General features: G+C 33.5%; 1 protein-coding gene across 14 annotated transcripts in view; it reads left to right on the top strand.

The window, feature by feature from the left end:
• Window positions 1-26,439, top strand: part of SEMA3A (semaphorin 3A) — a 454,892-nt gene that overhangs the window by 295,888 nt on the left and 132,565 nt on the right. For 10 of the 14 annotated variants that reach the window (XM_038562852.1, XM_038562850.1, XM_038562853.1 and 7 more), the window contains 2 exons: window positions 12,844-13,001; window positions 17,902-17,964. In XM_038562852.1, the coding sequence (XP_038418780.1) occupies window positions 12,844-13,001; window positions 17,902-17,964 (221 nt within the window). Of the gene's footprint in view, window positions 1-2,034; window positions 2,132-12,843; window positions 13,002-17,901; window positions 17,965-26,439 lie in introns of all 14 variants that reach the window. The other 4 variants (XM_038562856.1, XM_038562857.1, XM_038562860.1 and 1 more) reach the window with 1 other exon arrangement.

Here is a 26,439-nt window from a genome sequence, read left to right as displayed (position 1 = left end):
CACTTACTGGTTCTTGACAGCTAATGAAGTGGCAAAGCAGGGCTGATAAACTCCAGAGCCTATCAAGAGGGTTGAGTGTAACATTTTTTAGATTCTGATTTACTAAATGAGGTGGAAGTCATTAAGTTCATCAAACAAACTCAGCTATGAACTTTTAAACTAATTTCTTGAGTTTTTAAAGTAGAAGTAATTTCTTTCCTTCAAGTGCTTAGAAGTGATAAAAGAACAGTTATAATTGGGAGCGCTGGAAATATTTTTCTTGATTTTGTAATTCTAGTTTCTACCACTTTTTGAATCTTATCAGTAGTGTCATTTAGCCTAACAAGAAACAAATGCCTGTTTTAGATAATTGCCTTGAAAGAAAGTATAAAATTAAAATAAATATTTAAGGTATCAGAAAGCTTATTAAAAATATATTGCCACTTCGGGACTTAGTGTAATACAAAGTCTGAGCTTTCAAAGCAAGTTCATGAGGCTGGAGTACATAGGTTGCTGTTTTCATAACAATTTATTAATTTGAAGAGAAACTTTAAAAATACCTACTTTTGAAGAAATATTACAATTTTAAAGATATAAAATCATTTTAGTTATTTAATCCAAAGCATAGTAATAATAGTAATATTATAAATAAATGATTGGCAGAGATAATCTTCAACCATTTACATGCCAAATAAAAAGAATCCGGAAAATGAAAGAATTCAGGAATTGGTGACCTTAGATAATGTTATAAGAATGATTTCTTCATGCTGACATTGAACTGCTCTTAGGGTTTCATTAGAACCTAGTAACACGAACACTTTGCTTCACCCGTGCAGAGGCAAGTTTTACCCCTGTTGTTCTCTGTATTCAAACTAATGGGACAGTCTCATTTTGAATGTGTTAAGTCAAAGATTAAAAGGAGGTCATATTTCATTCTAAACAATGTTTGTTACTTACCATTCATTCTGATACTTTTTTTTTTTTAATTTATTCATGAGAGACACACAGAGAGAGGCAGAGACACAGGCAGAGGGAGAAGCAGGCTCCATGCAGGGAGCCTGATGTGGGACTCGATCCCGGGATCACGCCCTGGGCCAAAGGCAGGCACTAATGAGCCACCCAGGGATCCCCTCTAATACTTTTATTAGTGTTTTGGGCTAGGGTTTTTTGTTGTTTTATAAGAGGGAAACAACATTTTTGATGAGGTATAGACGGAAGTTTAATAAGAGGTAGACTTATGCTACTTCCTTTGCCCATTCTAGAAGACATAAATCTGGTTCTGAGTTAGATTTTTGCTCTTGTGTAGATAAATGTCTGTGTGTCCTGCACTGGTCTAGAGAATGTTTAGTGTCTGCTGTCCTGTTCAGCCCAGAGATGTCCTTGACTTTATGGGCCCTGGGAAAGCAAGGATTTTCAACAAACATTCTGGATTCTTAGCTTCATCCTAGAGAATCACTGAGTTGTCTTTAGGGCTCTTCAACTAAACCTGGCTCACATTATCTTTAAATTCAATCCCAGAACATTTGTGAACATGACCCAATCTTAGAATACACTTAGAGCAAGCAGAATGTGTTTGGAAAAGAAAATTGAACAATTTCAACTTGTCTCATTTTCTATGTAAGATCAAATGCTTAACTTATTTTTTTGGTACTAAGTAAATTTTAGAACTAATACCATGAGATAATTTTTGTGAAAAAGAAAATATTTGGGCAGAGTAGAAGATAGGAAAACTTAATTTGTCCAAATTATCTATATAATAATCTCATCTCCCTCTTTCATTTGTATATGTAGAAATATTACAAAATGTCAATGAAATCTTATGAACCTACTTCATTAGAGCATCTGACTTCCTTTGCTTAAAAATTCTGAAATGTGACCACTCCAAATTTAAATACATTAGAGGAAACATATTTATAATGTGTCATCATAAATAGGATATTATTGTCATTAAGATTAGAATGAACTCAGAACACATTGTATGGTTTCATCTAGAGATATTTTAAGTTCATTGATTTTCAACACCCTCCTCTCCCATCTCTCTTCCATCCTCTACAGGAAAATCTGATTGAAACAAAATCCTTTAATGGGCAAGCCAGAAGTCTTCATGATCAAAATGTATCTATTCTAGTTAAATGAGGGGGGACATGCTTAGGTATGTCATATGAATGCCCTCCCTATTTAACCTCACCCTCCAATAAAGACAGTAAAATAAGCTCTCAGGTGAACAATTTCTACTTCTTTAACTGACAAACTCAAATTGTGTTTGTGACACCCAGATACCATGCAATTTAGAGAATGAAGAAACTAGAAGTAGTAAGGGGAATAGGATAAATTATGGGTAATCTAACCCACATGCACTGTTACATGCTCATAAACATGTTCATTTTATCTACCTAATCAGAAATCCATCTACTCATTCATTTGATAAACATATAGTAAATATTCTTTGTCAACCAAATCTAGGGTTTAGGTAAATTTGTACCCCAGCTACACACACCTGCTCCTCTGGTTTGATTACCAATTGATCCGTGAGAATGTCCATATGATCTCCTAGACTTTCTTTTGACCTTCTCTCTCTTCCAACTCTAAGAAATAGATTCTCACCTCAATCAAAAAGGGACACCCAAAAACACTGAGATAAATATATTCTCCAGGATGTTCATACTTGCATGTATCCGTTTTCATCCACAAAGAAGACATATTTTTTCCCATAAATATATCTTGGGGTGGAAATGATGGAAAAATACTAATGAAATACTCCGTTTCTTAAGAAGCGCGTTTACTCAGCATTAGAAAAATTCAAGTAAATCATACTTAAGCAGTTTTTAAAAATTCTTATAGTGACTATGTAGAGCAGATAACATGTAACAAGTGGTATGTATTTCTCCATATATGAATATTTTTTCACAATTTTGGTACTGGAAAAAAAGGAAGTATACAATTTTTAAATATCAGAAAACATTTGCTTCCTTATAGCATGTGAAATATGATAGTTATTTGAAGAACACACTGAATATATGCTATGGTATATGTAAATAATTGACCAAGACTGCCTGAAAAATCAGACTTTAAATTGTTTTAGTTAGGCCTCCTATTTTGTTTTCTTAAAGTTTGCTAATGATAATATAATCCTTGCTTCTCATAGGCATTTAATGAACAGATGCTGGTAATAAAAACCTTACAAGTAATTAAGACACAAAGACAGAATCAAAAACAAAGTTTCAGTCTCTGGACTCCTAGCCTATCACTCAATGCAGTAAATTAAACCAGTGTGAATTATAAAAGAAGGATCCATGCTTTAATTGGAAATTTTTAATGACTAATCACCTGGCATAGAAATGAGTGATCATTTGCAATGTATAGTTATATTAATCACTTTTAATTCACATCAAAACATATGTTTTGCATAATAATCACATTTAAATTCATTTTTATTTTTCCTAGGCGAAGTAAAAATTAGTATCATGCATTAGTTTTTTGTAAATTATTAGCAACTCTTATATTTTGAGTATTATTTGCACAAAAACTTACCAAGGATCAGGCAGCAAAAGTTACGTGAAAAATTAAAGTCATAATTTTTCTAGAAATTTATTAAGAAAGAACATTAAACTGAGAGCCAGAAGAATTTAATATAAATCTGACCTCTGCAACTGTTCATTGTAAAGTCATTTATGCTTTTTTGTAAATTGAAGTAATCAGACTTCATAGTCTGAAGATTTTTTTAGATCTCATGTTTAATAAATAGGTATATGGTTAACCATTTCTTCTACAGATAATTAGACTCATGTGGCACTGTGCTAACTTTATATCTAAGAGGCCTAAAGCACATATGAATGCAAATGAGTGGCATGCAATTAAAACATTAGGGTGTGTGGTGATCACAGTGGGTGGGACATCAGAAGAGGGAGTAATACCTGCTAATTCTCAAGGCTTTCATGGGTGAGGTGGCTTCTAACTGTACCTTGGAACATGAGAATAGGGGAAAATAAACTAGAAGCAGGAGAGGGCCAGCCAGGTTTAGAGAAGACTAAAGTTGTAGAATTGTAGGAACGTATAGAGACAGGCATAGGATGAGGTAGGAAAGGAAAACTAGGGACCTGTGCCTTTATTAGGGACCCCGGGGTAAGATAACAATGATGAGTGCAGGTACTTTAAAAGCATTGCGTTTTTAAAATGCACTGTGGTCCATTTATATGGTGATACCTTGAGGAATATATTGAAGTTGAAAGAAATTGAAGCTAGGGAACCAGTTAAGCTATTGCAATTGCAGTGGTTTTATGTTTAATGTTACTAGTTAAACAAAACATTGAAAACTTGATTAATGTGATTATTGTGTATAAAATGACCATAATAGTACTTAACATACAGGATTTTAAAAATTAACCATTTTATTATAATTTTATAGACAGGTTGTAGATAATTTAGGGTTTAGATAGCATAATCCTATCAGTCATTTGAATGGAATATAAAACTAATTAGAAAAGCTAGAATATAATCTGACATACAAGATATATTGCTACATTTGTGGGGGGGGGTTGTAGATGCTTGTTATTAACTTACTTTAGCTGACTTTTTGTCACACTTAAAAAATAAAAGCTGTGTTAAGTAATATTTATTGAGACACTCGTTTCTGTGCCAGCAATAAAAGCCAGGAAAAAGTTCTAGATCTAGAATTACAGCACATTTTAACTCTAGAAAGGAAGCTGAAGAGATAAAGTGTGATTAATCTACATTTGTACATGGCACTCACTGTGTTTTGCAGAGGAAAGCAAAAAAGTTCTTAGAAGGCTGGGAGAGGCTTGATTTGGATTCTGAAAAGTGAGTAGATTCCCCTATGCACATGAGGATGAAAGTTGGAGAACACTGCGAGAATAGAGAATATCTAAGCTGTGGTAACTATAGATAGAATGTCATGTAGTTAATTGAAAATCATCCTCTGGAAAAAAAAAAAAAAGAAAATCATCCTCTGTATGTATGTGGTTAGAACAGTACCTTTAATACAAGTGTTGTGATGATGATGATGATAATGATGATGATGGTGGTGGTGGTAGTGGTGCCACCTTTGTACTTTAGTTGTACTTTGTGGACTCTTTGTGGACATTTTCTAATAACTTAATAGCCATATAGATTCCTAGAATTTGTTTCTGTAATAAAGCATTTGAGGATGCAAATTTTATGATTTGTTAACCTTTGATTACTGATTCTGTATTACCTAAATATATGAAGATATGTACCAGATTTCAGCATTCTAGCTGAATGAATGATACCTGCAACCAATTTTAAAATATACAGAAAGGTGATGATATCAGTAATGAAGAAAAGGGAGTGAGTTCTGTTCAAGTCCTGCAAACTCTGAGATGTCCATGCACTATCTAAATGGAGGTTTCTGAGAAACCTTTGTGTGGCCTTCAGAGGGAAATCTGTCTTGGAAGATACACACTTAACACATGTCAAAATACTGCTAGTGACAAAGGAAACACTTGGAGAAAAGATTACCCATGGAGTTATTACTGTGCAATAAAGTTCAAGTATAGAGAAAATAATATAAATATTTAAGACATAGAATAGGGTAAGACCAAAAGAACCTGGCCCCTGATGTCAGATGGAAGTGGATATTTTGGCTTTATACCACACTACCTCTGTGACCTAGGATATTCCTAATATCTATCTGAGTACATTTCCTCATGAGAAAAAAAAATGGGGATGAAAACTATCACCTTACAGCGTTGTTGTAGGAGACTAATGAGGATACCTAGATGGCATTTAGCAGTTTTTGGCATAGCAATGCTCTTCTACACCTCATTCTGCTGGTCAAATTCTTACACATTTTTTAAGGCCAGGTTTAATTGCCAAGTTCTTTCTCCAAGGATTGTCCAGTTCTCCTTCAGGTGTTAATTTCTCCCTCCTGTTAACTTTCTAGCTCTTATTATTGTCACTGTTGTTCATTTAGCTTTTGCTTCTCTGAGGGCATTTGTCTAACTTCCATGAAGGTTTTATTAATCTTTATAATCCACGTACTTCTTAGCCAATGCCTATGTGTTACACATACATAAGGACTGGATATATGTTTGTTGAACTAGCTTAGACTTTGAGGAAGTAACTTTCCACACATATTTTTCACATTATAAAAAATGAAAAACAGATTAATATCACAAATATGCCTGGTCTTGATATTTTACAAGCATATTTGAGGAAAAATATACTATCATTCCATGACAGTGTGGTTAGCTCTGTGACATCTAGCAGCATGGGAGCTGGGCTTGAGCTGGTAATAGATCTTCACTTGTCTAAAACTCAAATGTGGGCACCTTGTACCTTGATCAGGGAGTTTGTCCAAGTCAAGAAGCTGATTATTCCTATCATCCACAAATAGAAGTGTCTGGCAGAGAAGAGTCCTGGCATAAATTCAGTGCTTTGGGAGACATTAGAGATCAGACTTAGCAAACATAAAGAAATGAGTTGGAAAAACTTGGAGAAATATTTTAGTCAAAGGTGGTGGGATTGTGTTTTATAGAGTGTGTTGACCTCTGGCATAGGGAGAGAAAATAGGTAAGGTGAAACTTACCTTCAGACCAGGATGTATAATTTTGGTACCTATTTTGATATATTAAAATTAGCAGATAGATTTTTCTAAATATAGTTGAACAATACATATCAAACTTTGTAAATTGAGAGAATATACTCAGCATCACCAAATAAATCAAAGCATGTAGACATCCACTAATATTAACTCTATTTGTGTCATAGCAAGATGCACTGACTAGAAATGCTAGGAATAGAGTTCATTGACAATTTATCTTAGAGAAGTAATTGCCAAATATAAATCTGTGGAAAGTTACTTCTCTGTAATAGTTTTAAAAACAAGTCCTTGGATGGGTGCCCGTGTGGCTCAGTAAGTTGAGTATCTGACTCTTCAGCTCAGGTCATGATCTCAACAGTCCTGGGATTGAGCCCAGCCTCTGGCTCCCTCAGCAGGGAGATTGTTTCTCTCTCTCTGCTCTTCTCCCTGGTCATGCCCTCTTTCTCTCTGTCAAATAAAAAATAAATATTAAAAAAAATAAAAACAAGTCTTTGCTGAAATAAAAATAAAGTAGTAAAAATAAGGTAACATTTTCTACAATATAATCTATTCATGTCTAAGGGGTTATTATCCTTAGTGTGTATTTTTTCTCCTCTTTTTGTTAATTTAATAAAATGCCTCCTTTGTTTCTATGAAATGATATGATAGTCAATAGTACTTGTTTTTGTTGTTTTTATAATGCAACAGAAAGTGGCCAACTTTTATTTTAGCTCCTATTTTGCTTTGGAAACATTTGGTTTATGAAATTTAAAAAGTAATCTTGGAAGCACAAAATATAGTACTAAAACTTTGGACCTTAATGAACTGTCCAATATTTATAAATGTCTTGATGTAATCATCATTTATTCAAAATATTTGTCTTCATATAGATCCAGCTTTGATTTCTTTAAATGGGATCTTTGTTCTGTGAAAAGACAAAGTTCAGAACATCTGGGTGGCTCAGGGGTTGAGCATCTGCCTTCGGCTCCGATCGTGATCCCGGGGTCCTGGGATCGAGTCCCACATTGGGCTCCCCATAGGGATCCTGCTTCTCCCTCTCTCTGTGTCTCTCATGAATAAATAAATGAAATCTTAAAAAAAAAAAAATGGACAAAGCTCAAGTCATGGAAAAGACCATAAGTCTAAACCATGAATGAATCAGGCAATTAATTTGAGTCCAGCAACTGGAAGGGTCCTATTACCTTTCATGCTATAAAATTTAGAGGACAGGTAAGCAAAAAAAGGAAAAGAGAAAGAGCTAGAGAAAATGAGAAATGTAATGGAGGTCAGATTTATGAAGAACAGGGTGGCTATTGTTTGGATTTGAAGGTCAAGCAGTTCTTCATCCTACTATAAAAACGTCTAACTCTGGGCGGTCTTGCATTCTAGAAATTTGTATTCATTTCATTGCCTTTTGAGAATCTGACCCGGTTACTGTAATATAATCATCTGTAGAAATCTATTTTTATCCTAAAGATAAGCAGAATACCACAGGAACATTCCAGCTTTATAGTGTAGAGATAAGTAGTCATGTATGATTTTGATATAAATTCTTCCATCTTTTTTCTTCTCGTGTTAAAATAATCATATAGGAAGAGCATCAGTTCATAAAATAATTTTTCATTATTTTAAATAATGTACTGATAGTGATCACTAACAATGTCTTTTTTATTCAAATAAAGCTACATTAGAGATTATGATGAATTCAGGGAAAAAGGCAGATCTGAAAATTTATAAATAAGTAGAATGAAAATTAGAATTGACTCACTAGGAAAGATCATGGTTCATCTCTAATAATTAGTTGGTAGGATACTCTGATTAAAGAACATCAATTATGGGCAGCACGGGTGCCTCCGCGGTTAAGCGTCGACTTTGGCTCAGGTCATGATGCTGGAGTCCCGGGATTGAGTCCCACATCGGACTTCCTGCAGGGAGCCTGCTTCTCCCTCTGCCTATGTCTCTACCTCTCTCTGTGTCTTTCATGAATAAATAAAATAAAATCTTTAAAAAAATTAATTATAATTTCATTTCTTCTTCTGCTTGTGTTATTAAATTAAAAATAAATATATCAAATGAGGTTATATATAATTGTCTTGAATTTCATAAGACCATATTTTGGAACTGTATCACAAGAGAGTGTAATGTATTTATAAGTGATCACTCTGCTGCTTGAAATTATATGAAATGATTTTCCCATTCAGAACATTTATACACTTAATGCTTACTGTCAACGTTGTCTTATAATATAATGGTGATAATAACACTTATCAAGCCCAAACTATGTGCTTCACTCTATGATCAGTTTATCTTCTATTTAGTCACTAAATTGTTTGGTGATCTGGAATAAGCAATGCTTATTTAATCACCTTTCAAATTTAGGATAAAAAGTTCATTAAAGAATGCTAGTCTGAAATGGCATTTTTTATTATGGTCATACATTTACTTCTCTTTATGGTTGACACAGCATGTAGAGGTTAAAGTAATGTCTCAACAAGAAAAAAAAGCTGAATTACACCCAAAAAGAATTAATAAGCTGTAGTCTGGTAGGATTCATCATAGTCAAATTGATGTAGATTGTTCCTTATTTGTTGTTATTTGTCTGAATATGAACATAGGATGTGAAAAGGTAGGGAAATATTAAATATCTCACATTTCTGAGTATTTATTTTAGTTCCAGTTCCAATTTATATCATGTAAAAATTCTAAAACAGAAACTAAAAAGAACTCCTAAAATCTGGAGGAGTGGAGTCAAGGTTGAAGTTATTTATTATCAATTATAGCTGACTGTGTCTACATATAGGAAAAACAATAAATTTAAATAAGTAAACTATATTAAAGAATATGAGATCTATCTAGATTTAGAAAATGGGTCTCTAATTTTAAGTATTTTTGTTCTGGAAAGTGGTGAGATAACCTGTAGCCATCCAGAATTTGCTGTGGCTCAGTACCAGGAGGGCCTCAAAAAGACTCTTTCCTCAGCTACAAAGAAATATGAAGTCTCTGGTAGGAAGGAACATCTAAAGAAATTGGAGCAAAAAAGAATGATTAGGCAATATCAGTATATTTCAAAGTGATGGAAAACACAGCTGCTATCCCATACTCCAGGAAAATAATGTCTTTGTGTTTAATAAAATGATCCAGCAGTAACATTTTTTAAAAGTTAGTTTCCATAATGATGTCATATATAAACCACCAAAGACTTTTCTCTAAGTTGTCTGTACTGAGGAATCAGCGATTTCTCCCTGAACGAATTATAAAATATAACTTGTTTTTCAATTAGGTGAGTATTTTCAATGTTTGGAATTATAACATAGATAGGCATTGCATTTGTTATTTAAAATTCAGGTTACAGATATTGGCAAGCAAAGAATATTTCACTATTCTTAAAATGACCTTTATATTTAATATTAATGTAAATCAAAGAGCATATTGCTCTTATTTATCCCTTTACCATGCAAAATTATTGTGTTAACAAGTTAAAATATTTGGTAGTAAAGTAATTTTTCAGTGTCCTCCATCTGGACCTTAATTTCTTACTTTTGGTCAAGAAGATTGAACATATTAATATTTTACTTCTACTTATATACACAGGTGATTGTGTGCTTAACTTTGCAAATGTTGTAGTAGGTATTATATGAATTACCTAACTTCACCTTCATAATAGCTCTAGAATATATAATATTAACCCCATCTTCTAAAAACTGAGGCCCAGGTAGCATAAGGAATTCATCCTCGCTGCCATAGCTAGTAAATACTGTGGTGATGCCATAACTGGGTGATTCCATGTTCTTGCAGATATAGTAGTTGTCTTCCTATAACTTCTTCCACTTGATGCTTAAAGTTTCCTTATGTAGTTTCTATGTGTTTCCAATTAGAATCCACCTTTGTGTCTTTTAAGGGATCCTCCTATCAATACTTACAAAATTGTCTTGATTTAGAGTCAGCTGACTTTTTTTTCAATTTGCCTAGCTCCCCATGGTTTGATTTATATTGTATTAGGGTAGAATTATTATAGATTTTAGACCTGGAAGGAATATTGAAGGGTATCTTCTCTATTTGATAATTATCATCTCCTTGAACAGCCATTCAGTCATTGAACACATCCAGTAATGTAGTCCCTACCTCTCAGAGTAGCCCTTTCCATCCTCACACAGTCATGCTGAAATTTCAGTCTTTTTTTTTTTTTAAGATTTTATTTATTTATTCATGAGAGACACAGAAAGAGAGGCAGAGACACAGACAGAGGGAGAAGCAGGCTCCATGCAGGGAGCCCGATGTGGGACTCGATCCCGGGACCCCAGGATCACACCCTGAGCCGAATGCAGACGCTTAACCGCTGAGCCACTCAGGCGTCCCTGAAATTTCAGTCTTATACTGAATCTCTGTAGCACTGAGTATCTGCAGTTATTTGGACAGTGACAAGAGGATGGCATTTAAATTCAGATATCATGTAGCAAATTCTATTTTTTCTCTCTGGACACTAGTAGCACTCATTTATTTCAGATATTACCCATATGACTGAAATTCTCACTCTGTCTATTCCTTCCTTTCTTCCTGCCCGCTTGCCTTCCTTCCTTCTTCCTTCCTTCCTTCCTTCCTTCCTCCTTCCTTCCTTCCTTCCTACCTTCCTTTTTTTTTCTTTTGGTGGGGGTGGAGGGTGGAATAAGGCTAGCCCAGTATTTTACTGTTTTTCATGAATAAATTAGAAAATCATTTTTTAATAATTTGTTATCATATTTTTGTGTATTAGATGGATGGATAGGTAAATCAATAGATAGACATTCAGTTTATTATTTACTCACTGGTCGTAAGGAAAAGAAACCAGGTGAGTTGTGGGTAGTGAGCTATTAATTACATATTTCCTGACATGAGGGAATGTTAATTCTGGTAGATAAGTTATTTATATGAATGATTAACAGTGTGATACATTCTATAAGGGAAATTTAAGCAAAATATTATAAAGAAATTATTTCTATGAAAATCTCTTGGAGCTTGCATTTGAACTAGCTCCCAAGAATGGCTACTTCTTTGTCAAGGTAATATATAGTTGTAGATGTCAGGAGCAATGGCAGCAAGGGCTGAAGAGTGGACAACTGCAGAGCATGTTTCCCTGTAGGTTACAGGACATGAGGCGGGAATACTGGGTTAGGGTCTAAACTCAAATGGTAGCGACCTGCCCTTTAGTGCTAAGTTAAGGAGATGGAACTTTATCCTCCACTGAAATAATATCTTTAGTAATATGGAGAAGTCAGTAGGAGAAATGGAGAAAGCAAGGAAATTTGTCAAATGGCTAATGACTTAGACTCAAGGCTGGAAAGCAGGAAGGGTCTGCATTGCTCATTCCTGTCCTTGGAAAACACATTCTACATTTTGTGGACGTGTATGGTTCTACTATATGTGCATTGGAAAAATTTGAATTATTGATTCAGGACACAGTTTTGGAGAATCCTCAGCATTTCCATCCCATGGAAGGGTATTTGTGGTGGCATATACATATAATTTTTATTAAAGCAGATATTTAAACAAAACCTCTTTTATGATAATTAACAACTGCCTTTCTAATGCAAAAGTGGACTTACAATTAATGTGGGTTTTTAAGAATATTTTTCTCACTTAGGTATAGGTTTAAAGGTTCAGTATTTGCCCCTTTACAGGAAAAACAAATAGAAGAATGCTAACAAACTGAAAAATTGGAGTCATATTATAAAATTCATAGAACTTATGTTTTCATAAAAACCTAACTTGGCTTCTCTGTATATGTCCGTTACACAAATAGTATAAAAAATTTAGATGGTAGAGTAATGATTTAATGGTCAAAAAGATAAGTAAAAATTCCTCATTGAAAAGAAACCCCAAGCAACCTAGTAGTGAAGACAGTGTTTCCCCCATACTACCTTGCTCTGTTGTCCCCTATGTTTATACTTGTAGGTTATGACTTGGAACAAATGAAACCCTTTAAAAAAGTCTTTGTAAAATTAAAGACATTTTATATACAATACTGAGCATTTCATTCTATCATTACATGCAAAAAAATTCCATCAGATCAGTTGTGTGAATGAGGTATTTTTGTCCCTTTCTTCTGAAGGAGTGTGTGGTCTTGAGTATGAAATCAGCAAACTAATGAGTATGACTTCCATTTCAATGAAATGTTTAAAAAAAAAAGTTTCCTATATATTTCTTAGTATCCTCATTTAGAACAGCCACTGACTGGTAACTACAGCAGGCGGTATTACCTTGTACCAAGAGCCCATGCTCATGTAGGACCTCACAATAACACCAAATTGTCTTGCTTTGTTACCTTGCAGAAATGTTGGAATCCAACAGTGTAATCACTTTCAATGGCTTGGCCAACAGCTCCAGTTATCATACCTTCCTTTTGGATGAGGAACGGAGTAGGCTGTATGTTGGAGCAAAGGATCACATATTTTCATTCAACCTGGTTAATATCAAGGATTTTCAAAAGGTATCTTTATTCTAATATATACACTATAGTTCTTTTAAAGCATCTCAAGCTATTTAACAGTGTGGCAACTGGAAAAAATTGTTAAAATTAATATTTTATCTTTTCAGATGCAAGTAAAAATAATGCATTGATCTGATTATAACAAATCAATGGATGCAGTAAACCACAAAAATCATCAAGGAAGAAACCATAGTATTTTTGATGATCATTATAATTTCAGCTTGTCCTTCCATAGTTATATCATTTTTGCTGCATAAAACTAAATACCTGAACCAATATAAACATATATTACAATGTCATGTGTGAAATGATGTGTGTGTATATATGTATGTATAAATTTTTACATGTCTATATTGCCAGCAAATGCAGAGTTCATCAATCATCATACACATGCCTAATCTGGTGTGTCACCTGTTTTTGTACAAAATGTTTATTGGAACACAGACACTCTCATTCATTTACATATTGTCTATGTTTGCTTTCATTCAACAATAGCAGAACTGAATGGTTGTGATAGAGATCATCTGGCTCGCAGAGCCTAAAATATTTACTATCTGGCCTTTTAAACACAAATTTTGCCAAACCCTCATCTAGAAGATCAGTTTTCTGTGTCAGGTTTTTTACAAGTGTGGTCATTTAGACATGAGCAGTTTAATCTTTATTCTTTAGAGTGTTTCTGGCTTATTTAATTAATAAACTATTTTAGAAAATAAACATGGATTGAAAAATTAGTTGAAGAATTAGAAATTATGTTACTGAGTCCATATACTATACTCAAAGCCAATCATTTTTTCACAGTCAGTATTTTCCAGTCATAATTCTCTGAGGAACAAAGATCTTTTATGCAGTAACTTCTGTGAGTGTGCTAGTATAACATTTTTTGATACACATCAGTTTTAATGTATGTTACTTTTGCTTAATATTTAGTGTTTTAGAGTCATGTTCCTCTGATAAACTTGAACAAATTGGACAATAATTTTTAAAAAGTAACTGAATTGTATAAAAAGCTTTTGTTCTGGTTGGAGAATATTGCTTTGAGGATCAAATGAAGATGAAATTCAAAGCTGATTCATATCTCTAATAGAGTATGCCACTGAACCTGAGACTTACATTCTTATTAATCAAATGCTAAAATTCTGACTGTGCATAAACACTAGATTCATTATGTGTATCATATAAAACAGCAATGCCTTTACTGATATAATTTGGGATTACTATATGGCATTTAAAAATCACCTTTGATATTCATTTTCTGATTTTTCAATCTATTTGATTGAAAAATTTGGGATTACTATATGGCATTTAAAAATCACCTTTGATATTCATTTTCTGATTTTTCAATCTATTTGATCTCTGAATCTTCTCAGATGATATCTAAGTATCCCTAAGATTATTTATTGCCTGAGAAAACTGATTATCCGTTTGTTTTACGGATAATATTTACCTTAGAGTAAATATTACCTTAGAAATATTTACCTTAGAGTCTTTTGTAAAGGTAAGAAGTAAAGTAAAGTAAGAAGGTTTTGTTGTTTAGTGAAGTCATCCTTTTTATATAATAAATGAAAAACCTCAGAAGATTAAGAAAAATCTGATGTTTTAATAATTATATCAATTCGAATTTTCAGTGTTTATAATACTTTTATCATTTTATAAAATTGATATATATGAATATAAATATATATGCATATATCTGTGTCTCTAGATAATATGTGAGCACCTAATACCTCAGAATATATATTTAATGTTTAGCATTCTTCTCTGAATAATAAAGTAATAAATATTCTTAATTTAAATAGTTCATTCCAAAATTGAAAAGACATAATTATCATATGAGACAACCTACCGTTTTATAGATGAGGAAAATCCCAGAGCCATTTGTATGCCCAGGGTATAATCACAGTATCTTCTGCCAACGATACTTGTAATAAATATATACTGAAAGAGTGAATGAATTAAAGTTAGGTGACTTGCCCAATGTCATAGTGCTGTTAAAAGCCTCTGCTTTTGAGTTTAAAATCATTATTCTAATGGAAGGCATATTTCTAATTAGAAAGCATCTCATTCCAAACATATTATTTAATTATACCACACTGTCTATAGGAGCAAATGCAGTTTACTTAATTATTCACATATATTTGTCTATTAATAATTTTTTTAACCTATGTATGATGTTATTCAGCGTTTTCTGAATCATCTACCCTTGTGATAAACTTTATAGGGGTCACTGTAGGATATCATAAATAATTCTTGAAGGCCTTATAAGATAATATTAAAGATAGGCCAATCCTTGTTAGAGACAGCACATTCTCAGATTTGAAAGGACCATGAAAAGATTCTAGGCCTTGATAAAAGGGTGCCATTTCTTTAAGGTATAAGTGCTTACTTAGTAAATAATGAGCAAGAGGGGCTGCCATGAATAGAAGCATAGAGTCATGAAGAAAGGAAAGTGTAATATAGATCATGAAGCCCTTTCAATATGAGAATAAGAAATTTAGACATTTTTTGTCAGATAATTGAGAAATTTGTGAGCAAAGAAGACAAAATATCAATTGGTTAAGAAATGTAACTGAAAAGTTAGGAATTATTCTTCATGGAAATGAGTACCATTGGAAATGACAAATACATGTATTTTAAATAAATATATATATTTATTCTACTGACTTATAGTTATCCTCATTAGATTGCTTTATAAAAAAAATAAATAAATTGCTTTCCAAAATAGCACTTTATACCCCAAATTTATTTTTTTGGCCAGATTTTTAAGCTTTATTTATACATTTTTACTCTGAAACTCTAGAAAGTTGAGAGTTTACACTCCTCTAAGTTATCAAAATTAATTTTATCAACATTTGACATAAGACAAAAATGACAAAATGAGGCTCATGCTATCTCAACACCAATGGTCAAGAGTTAAGAAACTATGAGAAAACAACTCTCGCCTTTCTGAATTAAAAATTGTATGTTTAAATAATCTATGTTTTGTGTAATGTAGCTGGCAGGCTTAATATGAAAGTCAATAAATCTTAGCCCTACTATGTATTATTATTGCTGTATCTTAAATAAAACTTATATTTTAGCCTCTCATTGTAAACATTAAATAAGAATAGATCATTGGGCTTTCTATAGCCAACATCGATAGGGCTGTGGAACCTGTGTAATGGACTACCCAGCATTCGGCTCTGGTAATTCAGAAATCAGGGAAATGTGAATTTTAAGGACATGAATTTACCATTTTTACAATTTTTTTATTTTGTGATTACTTTATAACAACTTTATATAACAACCTATAACAACCTATAACCTATAACCTATAACAACAGGTCAAATATTTTTAATTTATATACATGAAAAGCACATGAAAAAGAAAAGAATACATAAGTTTTTTTTTTTTAGATTTATTTATTTATTTATTTATTTATTTATTTATTTATTTATTTATGAGAGAGAGAGAGAGAGAGAGAGGCAGAGACACAAGAGGAGGGAGAAGCAGGTTCCATGCCGGGAGCCCGATGTGGGACTTGATCCCAGGACTCCAGAATCACGCCCTGGGCCAAAGGCAGGCGCTAAACTGCTGAGCCACCCAGAGATCCCCAAGAATACATAAGTTAAAAAGCTTCAAAGGGTAAAAATAAATGTGTATCCAAAAATTTCTAGGGCTTTTATAATTGTGACATGGACCTGAAATGCATTTGTTATGCCATCATAGGTTATTTCAATATATCCTATCTTTTTGCTTCTGAATGTGTTGTATTTTGTTTTTTGATTCCCTAGATTGAATATCATAGCCTTTGCACAAGTTCATGACCATTTATATTGAATTATCAAGAGGTTCCCAAATAAATGATCAGTCATTTTGAGACTAAAAGCTATCTAGCAGACATGAATGATTGACTGCCACCATGTCTGGATTTTTCTTTTTTTTTTTTTACATATGACCTTTTTTTTTTTTCTGAAATTAACTGTTACCAGAAGAGAAAGATGAATTAAAAAAAAAAACAAACAAACCATAAAATTGTCCGCCCCAGTGCAGATGGGAGTCATTTGATTTGCCCTAGGGAACTGAAGATTTTTATATTAAAATTTAGATGAGGATATTTGCATTAATATTATAAGGGAAAATACATCTGCAGTCCTCTAAACCAATAAAGTCTTGGCTTGTCTACTGCTGTCACTGTAGTCATACAATATAGAAACCTTTCGAATTTAGCATAAATGTTATCAGAGGATGAAGGTGAAATATTAGGGAGGAAAGCAGAATTGTTTTTCAGTTAAGTCTAAGGTTTTCCCACAGTGGCAAAGCTTTTAAAGCTATTTTGTTTTTCACTTCCTTCTTTATCTCCAGAAAGCATGCAATGGTATTCTTACCTACTGTCCTGTGGAAAAACAAAACAAACAAAAAGATTCCTTTCTAAAATGTGGTTTTCTAAGCCCTATCAGTAGCTCATTCTAGTGTGTCATGCTGAGATTTGAATTAGGGAATGGGATCCAGAGTACCTAGCATTTAAGCTGTATGATCACTATTCAATGATAAGGATGGATTCATTTAGGAGAATGTAAGCCGCATTTTATGTTTATTTCTACCTCTCTTCACCAGATTTTCACATTCTCCTAACCTGCCAGGCAGTTCTTTTCTCTGCACACTACTTAGATCTGTTGACTACATAAATTCTGTATTGTTCAACTTTCATATACAGCGAAGTCTAATGGGTAGACAGAGATTGAGTTCAGTTCATACTAGTTAACTGATGCCACTGCAAAGTCTAAGCTAGAAGTCCCTGCCACATAATGCTTTGTGGAACTTAACTTTGCTTAAGTTGCCCCATGTTGGTGTAACAGTCTGCAATGCTGAATCACTTGGAGAACTTAATTGGCATAAAATTATGTTTTTCTCTGCCCTTAGATTGTGTGGCCAGTGTCTTATACCAGAAGGGATGAATGCAAGTGGGCTGGAAAAGATATCCAGGTAAGAATCAATCTACTAAATCATCTCTGTAAATGCATAAGTAATTTATTACTCTGTCATCATTTTTTCTACAGTATTGTATTATATAAACACCATGATTTACCTGTATACTTAATCACTTTTTAAAAACAAAATAATATTTAATTTTGGATATTGACATTTTCATATAAAGAAAGTAGGTAAAAGTAACATATGCTTAAATAAAGCAAAAATATGTTCCCTTTGAGGATTTGTATATGTGTAAAAGATAATTAACAAAATGCAATTTTGCCACATTTTGTACTTGTATTTAGCATGTCAACCTTATTTGTACAAATTGATTTTCCTATATTAATTCCTCTTGAATCCCTTTTGAATGATACGAAGTTTTTCTACTTCTGAGTCACGATTAAATTATCCCTCCCTCCTTCTTGCCATTCCATTCTTTTTCTTTCTTTTCCTTTCCTCTTCCTTCTTTCCTTCCTTTCATGCTCTGGTTTCTTAAACAAATATGGATTGAGCAATGACTATATAACAGACATAGTCCTGGGTACTATGGAACACAAGAGGACGGGTAAGCAATCCTTACAATGGTTTTACCACTGTCAAGATACAGGTCATTTTTCTTGAAGTAAACTTTGTCAGTAAAAATAAGTGGATCACTGTTTTGAGGTATAGCCGAGTATTTGCACAGATCATGAAAAGCAGTTAAAATAATTTAAATCAAAAAAGCAAAATGAATTACAGGTTTGAAAACGTACATAATTTGTATTATCTTATGTCTTAGATATTTTTGCATGTCTAAAACATAAGAAACTTCTAAATGTTTTGTGTATGTATTGGTATTTAGAAGAAATATATCTTAGGTGCTTAAAAAGATACATTAACCTGTATGTACATATATAAATAAGTAGATATTTTCAAGGGACAGTTTGACTGATTGGTAGCAGCTGCCCAAGATGATGTATATGTTTCGAACAATTTAGAGGTGGAATCTGAGTTCATGGGGAAAGAATGCCTCAGTCTGGTAGCAGTGCTGGCAACAGGTAAAGGAAGATAAATTAAAGGAGCACGAAGCACTGATATTCCCCATCATTGATTATTTACATATGAACAAATGTGAGAAATTTAATCCTTAGAAATTTCATTTTAAATATAATGTTAAGTTACGTTACACCTTTATAGCACAATAAACATTTTTCTGATTATGTGAAAGTGGACTCCCAAAAGTACGCTCTGTCAAATATTAAACTATCTCAAGCTGATTACATATGTTAGGACTATTGGAAAGGAGTAAATAGAACAATGAAGTAGTTCAGAGAAGTCAAGAATTTTATGTTGATACTCCTACTGACTCATTAACTCTACTTCTACAAGTACATTAAATTTGGAGTGCTTTGTTACTTTATCCATTACATAAGACATGACATATTTTACAACCATGATAAACAAGAATAATAGTTTTTGTGAAAATTATTTAAAAGAAGAAAAACTTGGGGAGCCTGGGTGGCTCAACGGTTGAGCGTCTGCCTTTGGCTCAGGGTGTGATCCTGGGGTCCAGGATCGAGTCCTGCATCGGGCTCCTTGCAGGGAGCCTGCTTCTCCCTCTGCCTATGTCTCTGTGTCTCTCATGAATAAATAAACAAAATCTTAAAAAAAAAAAAAAAAAAAACAAGAAAAACTTCACATGTATAAGGCAAAAAGTCAATTGAAGACAAAAAACAAAAAATTTTTTAAAATATTAACATCAGAATGCCATGTTTACCATTAACAGATTATGTTGAAAGATTTCAATGTGATAATAACCAAGGATGGATAGAAATCGAGAGTTTACTGGTATACCGATTTTTGAACACATACTCTTTCCCTTTCTGTCAAAATTTAACAAGTGAAGACATGGAAACGTGCAATTATGAGGATTTTTCCTGTGTCAAGTACTATGATAATTTAAGTGCTAGTTTGTAAGTGTAATTTTAATAATAACTTTATGAGGTGGGTATCACTACCCCCATTTTGTTGGTCAGGAAATAGAATGATTCAGAATATTAATTCAAAACCTTTTCATTCAAAGTTGTAGTACATTTTGAGTACTATGTTAGAAGTTGAGATCAGAATTTCTGTGCCTCTGATGACGTTTTTGGAGTCTTGTGGCATATATGGATTTGAACTTGCCTGTTAACACTCAAAAGATAATGGAGATTCTAATAAATACTTCACCTATTCTGTTCTCATCAAGGATGTGTGCATAATAACAAACAGCTCACAGCATTCCTGTAAGACTCAAACAATCACATGTGAAATTATCACATAGACTGTTATGCAGGAGACAAATATTACTGGTATATATAAGAGAGTTTATTATGCAATTTCTAATGAAAACATCGTTGATGAAATTAATTTGGTCCTCTTTAAAGATTATGACCACTGTAGTGTTGCATTATTCTGAATTCAATTCACTTTGAAAATTGAAGATTTGACGAAAATGTCTGGATTTTATAATATGCACTGTAGCCAAGTGCATATTTGATGCAATGGTTGAATCAGCTCATTCGGTCACTAGGATAGCAGAGTCTTTTATATTTCTGGTTTCCAAAATTCACCTCCATGCATTTCTCTCATCTTTTATGGCTCTTCTGGGCCCTTCCCTCCTCTCCTTTCCTTCCTGTCTTTCCCCTCTCATTCTGGTATCAGTACTAAACACGGAGGGATTCTGGTGTTAGCTCAGATGCAAGGAATTCAGCAGCTGCAGTCAAGTCATGATTTGCTGGATACCCTATGAGTAACCCTGATTGTGGCCTCAGAGGTTTCCTCTCTAAGAAGGGCAACTTTAGTTTATTTGCCAAGATTATTTAAAATGCTTATGGGCTTCAAAGAACTAAATTAAAAGGAAGTAAGACATGTAGAGTTTGTTAAATCTGATACAAGGTATTAATGGCACCTAAGCATTTCCTACTGCCTTATAATAAACATTCTGAAAACTTACAAATCATGTCAAATACATTCTGGCAGAGATAGGTGATTATGTGTGTGTTGAGAGGTGTAAGTTTCTGAATGGGAATATTAACCATACTAATCTTTTCAAAAGTGGCCCAATTAATGTAACATGATAAAATGTTTGTTATTTGATTATTACTTTATGTTCTATTGAATTAAATCAATTCAATGGCTATATATTTTCTTTCTTTCCATTTCTTTCTTAATATATGATTTTAGAAAATAGTAATTAGTTGACTTTCAGGATTTATAACATTTCTCCCATGATTAAAAAAAATAGCATTAGGGGCAGCCCGGGTGGCTCAGTGGTTTAGCGCCGCCTTCAGCCCAGGGCGTGATCCTGGAGACCCAGGATCGAGTCCCACATCAGGCTCCCTGCATGAGCCTGCCTCTCCCTCTGCCTGTGTCTCTGCCTCTCTCTCTCTCTCTCTCTCATGAATAAATAAATAAAATCTTTAAAAATAAATAAAATTAAAAAATATATCATTAATATTCTTACCAATAATTTCTTAACCACTTAGAAAGAAGGGTAAGGAGTTGGTAAGAATTTTCATTCAATACCTGATTTTTAAAGTGACACACGGATGGTTTGATAGAAATTCTGCACTGTATCTTCAGTAAACAACAGTCAGCTGTGACATGTGGACAGTAATTCCTTTCAAAGAGTCCTTGTGATGCTGAAAAGCCACAAGAATGAGGCTTGAGTAGTTTTTGCAGCCATCACGACTCCAAGATAGAATTGTAACCAAAATAGGAACCGACCTGAACATTTATAGGAAAGTAAACTAGTGACCTCCTTGAGTGCACTCCATGGTTTCTAGAATCTGACTTACAGTTTCCCTCTGCTTTTAGTGTTTTCTTAAGAAGTCCTCTAGAAATTAGGCTCCTTTAAACAAACCTCCCTGGAGGAAGGGTTGTCTTCTCAGTATTAGATTCAGATGCAAGAGAAAAGTAAGGCAAAGACACTGACTAATTTTATATATTTTCAAAGTGGATCAGTCTGAAGTCTGGTTAAGATGGTTAAGATGGGCACAGCCACCTGGGAAGTCAGGATACACCCCTCGATTGAACCGACGTAGTACCTGTACGTCTATAGTTCCTCAACTTACACAGTTCACCGAATATAGCATCTTACAGAAAGTTGAACCCCTTCCCATTCTCCTAGGCAGCTGGAAAGATACACACCATTTCTCATGGCTCAGTTTTGCATCAAACACATATGTTAAATCAGCAGCTGGAATCAAGCAGCTATTCCACGAAGATGGACTTTGTGGTAAAGCAGGAATCTGCAACCTGGGAGACATTTGTATTTCCTTTTTTTTTTTTACATATATGTGTAGATGGAGGGAGAGAGAGAATATAAATGGGTCTTAGGCTGCTGATAATGACATTTCTGACAACATCATTAATCTAAATTCATCTTTTTCCTTTTGTGGAAGTGAATATACCGGATATATACTAATATGCTTTCTTGGTGTAGCAGCGTCTACACTTTTACATTGTTGTGGCGTTTCTGCATTAGGGGAGTGAAATGCTCGTGAACCTTTCCATTGTTGTAACTTGAGAGTTGTAATTTGAAAAAAAAATGATATAATATATAATATTATTGGACAGAGTCCCTAAATAAAGAGATAAATGCAATCCAGATATCTCTATTCTGACTATTATTCACCTTTACTTTCATTTTTTTTAATTTATTTTTTTGGTCCTTAAAATCCACTTTGTTATTCACAATAACATTTTTATTGAGGGATTAACTTCCTTGACCCTGTTTTGCAAATGAAAACTGAATACATGCTAAGCTGGTAAAAGAATCTGTTTCGAATCAATAGCTCTCAGTATCTTCTTTGTTTATCCTACTAAACCATCTCTCTTTGCACTAAGTTTCAATAAAACCAAATGGCAACCGTATGACTGTTAGAAATATTTTGAACATCATTGAAAATCAAAATTTCAACCATCTGAGATGAACAAAAAAAGCAGATTCTCATAACATTGCTATTGTTGGATACATTTCAAAGCGTATTGTCATGCACCTGAATTTTGGGACATTTTTGCGATTCTTGAGGGATTTATTTTTATATTTTTGTCCTTAGTTGTTATTCATTTTTAAAGCTATGATGTATTATAACATGTCTATCAAATTTATCATGGCTCAAATTGCAGGGCCTTAGCAACACTGTTTTTTGCTAAGTGAATGCAATGGAGAATTTGAAGGCACACATGCATCTTAAGTTTCAATACAGTCCAAAATGCACATTAATCCTTGAATGTCATTTACTTTTTCAAAGGTCAAAGTTAATATCAATTTTATATTATTTTAATTTTTATTTTGTTTTAGGGACTTCAAGTCATGTAATTTTTTTTTTCATGGTAATTGAATTCTACAAACATCTGAAGGCTTCATTAGACCTCAAAACCTTGATGTGTAATTGTTGGGAGATAATTTTTCATGAGTCTTTCACACAATTCTGCACATCTGATGAATAGAAGCACTGACTGTCTATTTTGCAGAAAATTTTAGAGGGTATTCACAGTGAAGAGTATTCCACTACCTTGGAAGGTGGTGTCTCCCTCTTAAAAGGCTGGTTTGCAAGCCTTGAGAAATAGTTTCCCTTGGGGCAAAGGGCAGGTATGCTTACTGTCCAGTATAATAAACTAACATCTTCCTCAAAATGTAATGGCCAGCATGCTTGTGACTATTTTAAATATTCAGTTTCCCTTATCTCAGGGCTCCTCTGCTGTAATGTAACTCACTGCATATGCAAATTGCCAACCTGGCCATCTTCATACTGTCACCAGGAATTAGAGCTTGGGGAACTAGATTAAGAAACGCTAACTCTAAGACTACTGTTATTTTTGTGGGCAAAATTGTCCTTTACTCTGATTCAGGAGCCACATATCTTGTGCCAGCATCCATGAAACCATTTGAACTTGTTATGAGTTAGACAAAATCACAGACCTTTTACAATTCTTGACAACATTGGGTTATAATTTTTTGTGGACATTTTAGATGATGAAAGACTATGGTCACTATGTTAATTTTTGAATATGATTCCCATGATGAAATCTGCTGACAAGTCAGGTGTATAGACCACGATTTTTGATGAAAGTGAGTAAAAATCTTACCTACTTAAAGCCACAGGAATGAGCATAAACTTTCATGCACATGCATATATGTATTTTTACTTCTGCTTGGGGTTCAATATCCAGTAAGCTGAGCAAAATCATTACAGTTTAAATTCAGCATTCAGAGGTAATATTAATAATAATAATTATAATGGTCACTTATGGTGCTTACTATATATATATAGGAGTTTACTATATATATATATATATACACACACACATATATATATGTACATATATATATATATGTATACACACATACCACCTATTGTTCTAAATGCATCATTTGCATTAACTGATTTATGTAACTCATATTTGGTTGTAGGATACATATTTCCATTCAAAGCAACTGAAGAATCAGTTTTATATTTTAGGTAGAAAATACATGGAAAATGAAGCTTTGCCATTAAAGTATTTTTAGTTATTAGACTTTACTCATATTTTGAATTAATGTATTTTCTAATATGGCAAAACAAGATGGTAATTATTGTGTTGAATTGCCATAAACCAAGTCTCATATGTATATAAATTTAGATGGGTTTTTTGAAATCTTTTAGATTTAAGATTTAAATTTAAATGCACTTGCAAAGTAAGGCCAACGCTTAAAATAGAGACAGTATATAAAAACTTTCAGAGAGTTTGGGGATTTTAGAGTGTGTGTATGTGTGTGTGTGTGTGTGTGTGTGTGTGTGTGTTTTAACTGGAATTTTAATTATATCCTTCAGTGGTTGAAGTGAAATTCAAATATTTGACATTGGTTTACAAATTATTGTAGATTTGGTTAGACATTGTCACCCATGTATCAGTGTACATACTTTTAGAGTATAGTAAGCATTTTATACTTTGGAAGGTTTATTAGAATGATTTGGACAGTTCCTCTGGGGTTTTGGCCAATGACTTCTAACTACGTAGTTAGCAGGTGTTCCAGGTCAAACTGACATGTAGTTTCTACATGTCATCCTTGGTATTCTGCTTCTTTATGCACTTAAAAAACTTCAGGAATGGATTTCTACTCATTTCTAAGGGTATGTTAACCATCATATCATAGATTTAGTGTGAACTCTGGGAATATTTTTCTTGGATATGTTCTGTATCAAGGCAAAAAGCTTTGGCCAATGTTTGACTCTTTTTCTTTGATTTGGTCATATAGCAATAAAAATCACCCTTATGGGGGATCCCTGGGTGGCGCAGTGGTTTGGCACCTGCCTTTGGCCCAGGGCGCGATCCTGGAGACCCGGGATCGAATCCCACATCGGGCTCCCGGTGCATGGAGCCTGCTTCTCCCTCTGCCTATGTCTCTGCCTCTCTCTCTTTCTCTCTCTGTGAATATCATAAATAAATAAAAATTAAAAAAAAATCACCCTTATGTCCATAGGACATTACAAAACTTTCCTAAAATTCTATATATATCACTTAATTTTTATATATTTCTCTTTACCACATTTTTAAGAGTGGTAAGTAAAACAGGATGCAAAATTATAGTATCTAAAATTTGACACAATTTCAGGAGACTCAGAATCTTAAACTTTGCTTTTAGCTTTTATGCATTCACAAGCAGAACATTCTTGGAGATTGTCATAATTACATTCAAATTGAGTGCTAAACATACTAACTATATTGTATTCTCTGTACTATATGCTATATAGATATGTGTATGTGTGTGCATGTGTGTGAATCAAAACATCTTTCTTGTTTTGTGTTTGAAGTGATACCAAAATTAATATAACTTATTGGTTCTAAATCTTAATATGCATTTAAAAAAGAGGAACCATTCACATTTAGAAACAGATAAAATAATCAACCAATAACTTGTGTTTTTCTTTTTAAATGGATCAAATCCGTGTTCCCCTTATATGACATATTGCAGTGAGCTGTTTTATGGTAGTAAGATACCTCCTTTTATAAGTTAGAATTTGATCAGAGACCAGAACTTGTATGAGAGATTTAAAAAAATGGATTTTATTACAGGGATTTAACCTTATATACAGTTGTAGAAGATGGTGACAAAAATCTATGGAATTCTGGAATCTATTACCTTTGAGTCAAGTAGTGGACCTGAAATTGTTGTAAGTCACCAGGATTCGCATTAGGGAATAAAAAGCTCATGTGAAATGGGAAGAGCAAGGGCACACTGAAACCCACAAGGATACACTGGGACTCACAAGAACAAGCTAGAATCAGTATCTCTTTCACTACCCCCAACTTTGATGATTTGGCTGATCTACAAAAGAAGCTGGTGCTTTTTGCTGTGGAGCTGCACAAATACCAGAACCAGATTCTACAGAAGCTAACAGGAAAGATCTTGTAGAAGGCCAGTGGCTGCCCCCCACACACAAGGTAGCCAGCAGATTACAACAACTTTGAGAATTTTAT

This window comes from Canis lupus, chromosome 18 (genome assembly GCF_011100685.1).
Source record: "Canis lupus familiaris isolate Mischka breed German Shepherd chromosome 18, alternate assembly UU_Cfam_GSD_1.0, whole genome shotgun sequence".
Taxonomy (NCBI): Eukaryota; Metazoa; Chordata; class Mammalia; order Carnivora; family Canidae; genus Canis; species Canis lupus.
Note: the sequence above shows the minus strand (reverse complement) of the source record. Positions and strands in the feature narration are given on the sequence as shown.